Genomic DNA, 7,069 nt, shown 5'->3' on the forward strand with positions numbered 1-7,069 from the left:
TGATTTAATTGCTGGAACAATGAAGAACAATAAAAGAACAAATGAATCATAAGTTTTTCGTAGGCGGTTAAGAAATGCGTGAAGAACAAACCGCCCAAGATCGGAATTTGAACCACGACGGTCCTAGTTCGGAACAAACGAAACTTTTTATGGAACAGTAAAGAACAAATCGTGAACAATTCATTGCACATTTTTAAAAAAAAAATGAGTTTAATGGGTGGTCATAACTTCACGTGGCCAAGTTTTGCTACCTGGGTAGTGGAGACACCGTGACGCACGTAGCTCGACCGCATCACGCATATCGCAACACAAGCTGCTACGCTAACTGCATATCTTGTAAGACACTCACCAAAGTGTTCCAGTACGTATACATGCTGCACGTATATTTCTTGAGACTACTGGTGCATCCGTATCCTGAGCCGGTGCTGCGCCACCCGAAGTGTGCGGCGCAGGGCCACGAAGTTGCGCATCATTGCCTTCGCCTTGAAGGAGATCCGAAGGCTAGTTATTTGGGCCTGTCCCTCCCACTCGCTGAGTTTCCTCCTCCCCGAACAGATCCAAAAATTCTTGGTCGTCTGTAACAGTCGAAGCACAAGAAATAATATAAAACTTATTTGCACTGTGAGCATTTAAGAAATGGCCGAGCACGTAGCGGGAGCGGGTTGTCCGCGGACCATAGACAACACCCCGGCGGGACAAAACTTGCGAACGGGACATTCCTCCGGAGTCCTTGATGAGGGGGGGGTGTTCATGTCACGATATTTCCATACTAACGGGTGGATTGCAATACAAATTGTCCACCTATCAGGTGTCCTACTCAGATCATAATGGGGGGGAGCATCAAGGGAGTTTAGGAAAATGGAGATGAAGCTTAGGGTCCCGGAGCGCTGCACTGCGGGACTGTCATCACCGACTTAAGTTATCGGAAATTCAATCACAGTCACTGTCACATTGAGACTACGAGTTGATCAGGAGTAGTCACAGTCACATTCAGAACCACATTCATAGTCAACGGTAAGGGTTTCAGTGTACTTTCACTCAAAATTCAGCGTCCTTCGCCGCTGATTGAACTCAAATCGAACTGACGTGATTAACAAACACCCGGAACTTTAGGAACCAATGCGGAGTCTGAGGGTGTGTGGCAGTCAAAGTCACATTGGCAGCAAATGCGTGAATGTGAATGTGGCACTCACAGTCATAGTGGCACTCACAGTCTCCGTCGACAGTCACAGTCTCCGTCGACAGTCACATTCAGAACCACATTCATAGTCAGCGGTATGAGTTTCAGCGTGCTTCCACACAAAATTCAGCGTCCCTTCACCGCTGATTTAACTCAAATCGAACTGACGTGATAAACCAATACTCGGAACTATATTAACCAATGCGGAGTCTGAGGAGAACAATGGAAAAACAAGGTGCTATCGAACACCCCTGCGGCTAGTGCTTAAGAGCCCTTGTGGTGACACTAAAATGTCGAAACATAGGATCTATAGAGGGGAATAGCGCCTTTCTAAAAGCGCAAAAGCACGAACAACCCATGAAAGGGTTAGCATCTCACGTAATGTAACTATAAGAGTGGGAAGAGTCATAGCCCTGGATCTGGGAGACCGAACTCGTGGTGAAACGACTCAGAGTGATATTAGCCATAATTCTGTTTAAATGACGGGGACGCAGCAAAACGTTGATGAAATGGTTGTAAATTAAGGTCACCGTGGTCTTTACTTGACGGGGAAGAATAACTTACCCATTGTTTCGAATGAGGTAATAATTCAGGCAGACAAACAACAGTGCTCCTCGAGCGATTGGTACGGACTGAGCAGCAATGTGACCAGCAGTCGCAGCGCTACGGTTCGCCGGGGTACAAGTGGAGGGTGGGGTGGGGGTAGAAGGAAATCTGTTCCGATTTCAGGGTTGCCAATACAAGGGAAGAGTCGACCCTTTTCGACTAACGCTAACTGCATATCCTCCAGGACGTGGCGGCTGGGCTGATTGCGCGGCGCTGTCCGCCTCCTCAACAGTGCCCCTCCGACCGACCTGCTTATGCCCGGTCCAGTCCAGTCTCAGGTCTGCAAGTCTTAAACCTGGATTGTCTCATGTGAAACCCAGCCTTGACCACTTCCCATGTGGTTGGTGGTGGGTGTACCAGAGCAACCGCGGGGTCATTTTGCTCATTACTGCTTGGTACGGGGAGTAAAGGTTTGAATATTTCCTAGAAAATTCACACCTTTGCCCCTGTAAGTGTGCGAATGGATATTCGCTCACCTGCAAGTGAGCGACATCCACACACTTGCGTTTCCAGTGTAATTTTGTTTCTTTTTGTGTGATATGGTGTCTCCTGAAAGGTAAATAAAAAGCGGAAGGGGCAAAAAATCAACCAAGAATTGATCAGCTAGTTTAATTTTGGATACAGTTAAAACTCAAAAGTTGGCAAGGTTTAAGAGAGAGTGGGGTCCCATGATACACTTTTTGGATTTCATTCCTGTAGGCCACAGTTTTCAAGATATTCGAGTTGTCGTGGTAGCGCTGGAAAGTATCTTCCTTTACCTTTCAATTGACACCCCTGTATTTTTCGCATGTATAGTTTAGCGTTAGTGGCCATTTCAAAAAGATCTTAGAAAGTACACAAATTTGTCAGAATATGACTTTAAATAGGTAAAATGAACAGAAGAGTTGAGTTCTTAGTACATTTATTAATTATCTAAACAAAAATTTTCTTCCAAAGGTAACTTTTGGTATGAAATATAAATAATTGACTATTTCCTTTGGTAAATACTTAAACTCAAAAAGGAACAATAAATGCTTTAATGGGATTTGCTCCCAATCACTTACATATCTCAGTATGTACTATCACATTAATTAAAAGAAATCAGTCTCTTTAAAATGCACACTAGTTAAGACTAGATAATTAGACTTAAATAATTATCACTTTTCTAGCCTAAGCGAATTCTAGTGAAGTCAAAAGGAAAAGAAATTATGTTTCTTTGGCGCGTTGTGCCACCAACATGTGGCTGAGGCAGTATAGCTACAATGTCATTTATATGGACACTTTTAAGGTCAGGAATATTTGGAAGAACAAAGCTGTAGACCCTTTTGGTACATTGGCGATAATATGAGACTTCCAAATCCCCGTCCTCATCCTTCTCTTTCAAGACTTTGCCCACATAATATTTATCCTCTTTACCACGGAAGACAACAATTATGTGGTCACCTTCTTCTGGAGATTTTTCTAAAGGTTTAAACAATTCTCTATCTTCACTTTCATCATCTTCATAATTCTCATCTCCCTCCCACATTTCCTCTTCACTTTCCTCTTCTAGTAGGTCTGATTCTGATTCTGTAGATGGGGGAGTGGGAGCTTTCTTTTTCCTTGCAGTTTTGGTTTGTTTCTTAGCTGTTTTCTTCTTGTTTGTTTTGCTATGCCCCTCTATAACTTTCTCTAAATTCTTCTGGGTTCTTTCTCTCTTCTTTTTATCTTTCTCAGCCTCTTTCTGTCTTTTTTCTGCAGCCTTTGCTTCAATCTCCCTTTTTTCTGGGGTGTCTGTGGCAACCCTACATCTACCCTTTTCTCTTGGTTTCCTCGTAGTTTCTTTGGGCTTTGCTTTAGGTAATGGTCTTACTTTTCTAGGGGTGACTAGTTGGGAATTTTCTACTTCAGCTTCACCTCCTGGGTTATCAACCTCCTCACTATCATTTTGCTCTTCTTCATTGACTGTAGCAGTAGGAGCAGGATTTTCTGTAACACTGCTTGGAACAAATTCCAGATCAGAAAATATATCTCTGTTGAAAGGGTATATACCGGTGGCTCTAAATGCTGAAAATATGTTTGTTGGTGTGGCTACTTTACAAAGAGCTTCATTCACTAGTCCAGCAACATCATAGATGGTACAGACCTGGGCTGGATGAGCAAGTGTCCAACTATTATATGCCCTGCTGTAAGCTGCTTGATAGGGTCCATCTAGAGGCTGGGTTTTGTGCGTAGTATGAGGAGGTAGAGTAAATAGGGTAACTCCACTTGCTCGACACAAATTAATTGCTTCAATACTAAGATGTGATGCTACATTGTCAAGTATGAGCAGGGTAGGGTTCTCTGGGGAGCTGTTGGTTTTTGCAACAAAGTGCTGAATTACTTGCAAAAACTTTTCAGTGATCATCCAACCATTCTTCGTTGCTAAGCCTAGAGTACCAGGGTAACCATTGATAAGCATGTTGTTTGTAAACTTAGCACGAGGGAATATCATAACTAGAGGCACCATAGTCCCGTTACCACAAATTATACAACATGTGGTCACTAGTGTCCCACGCTCAGCACTTTTTATCTGATGAACTTGCTTCACACCCTTCTCAGTAATGACTTTGGCTTTCTTCATATCACCCACAGTAGTAGAACCAGTCTCGTCCAAATTATAAACTCTACTTCCATTGGCAAAGTTAGGGTGGCGTTTGAGGACTAATTCCAGCTTGTCAAAATAATTGCTAATGTTTACTTTGTTAAACGCCATGGCACGTGCAATGCTGCACTGTTCAGGCTTTCTAGCAGATAGGTCAGGATGCCTTGACATAAACCCTCGAAACCAATCTTGTCCAGCCGCTTGATTCTCTTTCCATGAGTCCGGAATGTTAGGGACTTTGTTAACCTCTGTAAACTGAACTGCAAACCTTTTAATTTCAGGTGCTGTGAGTCCGTATCCCATTTGGCTGCACTCAATTATATATCCCTTCAGAGAGTCCTCCATGTCTTTGGTGAAAATTTGACGCGTTGAATAGTTGGGAGAGACTACTGCAAAATCCAAGTTCTCCACATTTTTATTCAGCTTCACGTACCGCTTCAAAGTCATGTGGCTTACTTTATTTAGAGTGGCTGCAGTTCTGACACATTTTCCTTCTCGTACCTGCAAATAGTAAACATGTTACAATTTCTGACATGCATGATAAGAGAAACACATGAAGTAAAATGTTACAGCATACCTGTCTTAGGGCAGCTTTCATTGCTTCTGGGGAAAATGTTCCTTTAACAGATTTCCTCGGCTTGCTACGGGGCATGTTGAGGAGGCCTGTAAACCAATTTATTCATTTCAGTCAACAATAACAACTTAAAATCATATTTGAAAGTAGTAAATAATTGTTGGCACAGATAAAACTGTAAATTAAACGTGATAGATCCGAGAATAGGCAAAATATAGGTGTATCATGGGACCCCAGGTCCAAATGTATCATGGGACCCCAAGGTACATAATTTCATTCAAATGACTCTAGTGTGCTTCTCAGAAGGGTTATGTAATCGGGTCTGGTCTCAAAATAACGGTAAAAGACCTACGCATAGCATGGCATAAGAGCCAAAGGTCTAGAATAATTCTGAGGTACGAAAAGCGAACGTGCCGTCTTTGAAAAATATTTATTTTACCTGAAAAAATAGGCTTCCAATAATATGCCGCCGTTCACGCCGAGTGTGTTGATGGTGTGAGTCACTGCCTTGCCGCAAACATTTACCTACCTGGTAGGGTTACCAACACAATTTTTCTTTCGGCGCTGCCAACTGCTGTTTTCGAGATCTCGCAAAAGTATCATGGGACCCCATGTATCATGGGACCCCACCCTCCCTTACAGATGAGGGTGAAATCCCTACTCTGGAAACCCAAGTGTGTACTTGAATTAGGTACCTCCTGTATACCTACATGTATGCAGAATATTCTGTGTACTTGGCAAGTATGCAGAATATTCTGTGTTCTTGGTCAAGTATGCAGAATATTCTGTGTACTTGGTCAAGTCCACACTAAAACCTCCATACCTCCATACATTTATGCAGGAGGCTTGGTGTGTACTTGACCAAGTACACACCATCTACTGCATACTACTTGCCCAAGTATACATAATATTCTGCATACTTGCCAATTACACAGAATATTCTGCATACATGTAGGTATAGAATATTCTGCATTTAAGTACACACTTGGGTTTCCAGAGTATGTAATTCCGTGTAATACTTGACCAAATTTTAAACCATTATCTCTAAATTTCACCTTATTATCCAAATTTAATGGTTTTAGAGCCAGAATTTCAACAAAATTCATGTGTAATCCTTCAAAATTCACGTGCAATCCCTTTTATCATGTAATCCTGTGTACAATAATTGAAAGAGTGGCCCCCTCGTGTAACCCGCGGCACTTTCCAAACTGTTTTTTGTTATCTTTTCCAGAGACTTTGAAAAAGTTCTCTTTGTTTTTGTTTTCGTTTTTTTCTGTTATGTTATCCAATATTCGAACATCGACCAGAAAATTAGTGTCCGACAGCCATGCGCTGTGTCAAGTCATTGCGTGTCACTCTCTGACCTCAAGAAATGGGACGTCTCTGAGTGCGGCGTACCTCGTCACCTCAGCTGAGGCAGTTCGCCCAAAGGGAGTTAAGCTGCCATAAAACCATAAAAGCCGACCCCCTTCCCAGTTCTTTCCTACGCAACGCAGCACTATCAGCTTGTCTCTTCTCTTTGGTACTACTGATAAGGCGGTCGATCAGAGGGCTCAGTGCGTCTTCCGCCTTCAGTTGTCAACGCAGTCCCTCTTCGCACGTCGCGGCGCGTGTGGTAGAAGGTACGTCATAGCCGAGTTGTTTCTGAGCATCAGAGAGGCGTTGCATCGACGATTCACAAAAAGAGCTAGTAGCATTACCGTCCCGGGCTGACAGTACTCCTGGTGCACTACAGATATACTACGCCTAATACTCTGGGTGTTCTTCATTTGTATGCCCCTACCCCTCTCCGGCGAATAATTTGTCTGCGAAACGTTACAAGTTTTACCGCGTGTCCGTTTGCACTGGAATCCCCCGCCCTCCTTGTTGGTTTTATCCCAATTCACAATGGCAACAGCTGAATTATTGATACATTGGACGGCATTTTCCATTTTCCAGGTTTAACTTTGACTGATAACGCCCTAGTAGTTGAACTATGACATGGAATGTAGGTAAGTGTGTTCATCACTAAAAAGACCAATTATATCTCAGGACGTCGGTTAAAATATTATTTAACGACCAGAGGAGTGCTCTCTCGCAGTCAGGACACTCAAAACAGAGCACCGAC

At 43.0% G+C, this 7,069-nt stretch overlaps 2 protein-coding genes across 2 annotated transcripts in view; one reads left to right on the top strand and one right to left on the bottom strand.

Moving 5' to 3' along the window:
• Nucleotides 1-2,930: 2,930 nt before the first annotated feature.
• Nucleotides 2,931-5,040, bottom strand: LOC127751040 (uncharacterized). The gene is made up of 2 exons (XM_052273943.1): nt 4,966-5,040; nt 2,931-4,889 (listed from the first exon to the last, which is right to left on the bottom strand). The coding sequence occupies exons 1-2, from the start codon at nt 5,038-5,040 to the stop codon at nt 2,931-2,933; spliced, it is 2,034 nt and encodes a 677-aa protein (XP_052129903.1).
• A 1,243-nt stretch (nt 5,041-6,283) lies between these two features.
• LOC113207106 (juvenile hormone esterase-like) overlaps nt 6,284-7,069 on the top strand; it is a gene marked incomplete at its 3' end in the record, with an annotated part of 16,853 nt that continues 16,067 nt past the window's right edge. Inside the window, 2 exon segments of the mRNA XM_052273953.1 lie at nt 6,284-6,584; nt 6,901-6,953. Of these exon segments, the coding sequence (XP_052129913.1) occupies nt 6,938-6,953 (16 nt within the window).

The sequence above is a fragment of the Frankliniella occidentalis genome, unplaced genomic scaffold (genome assembly GCF_000697945.3).
Source record: "Frankliniella occidentalis isolate FOCC.00 unplaced genomic scaffold, Focc_3.1 Scaffold317, whole genome shotgun sequence".
NCBI classification, from domain to species: Eukaryota; Metazoa; Arthropoda; class Insecta; order Thysanoptera; family Thripidae; genus Frankliniella; species Frankliniella occidentalis.

Coding starts and splice junctions, on each gene's coding strand:
- LOC127751040 (XM_052273943.1), bottom strand. CDS start 5,040: ATGCCCCGTAGCAAGCCGAGGAAATCTGTTAAAGGAACATTTTCCCCA. Junction 4,890..4,965: donor TGAAAGCTGCCCTAAGACAG/GTATGCTGTAAC, acceptor TACTATTTGCAG/GTACGAGAAGGAAAATGTGT.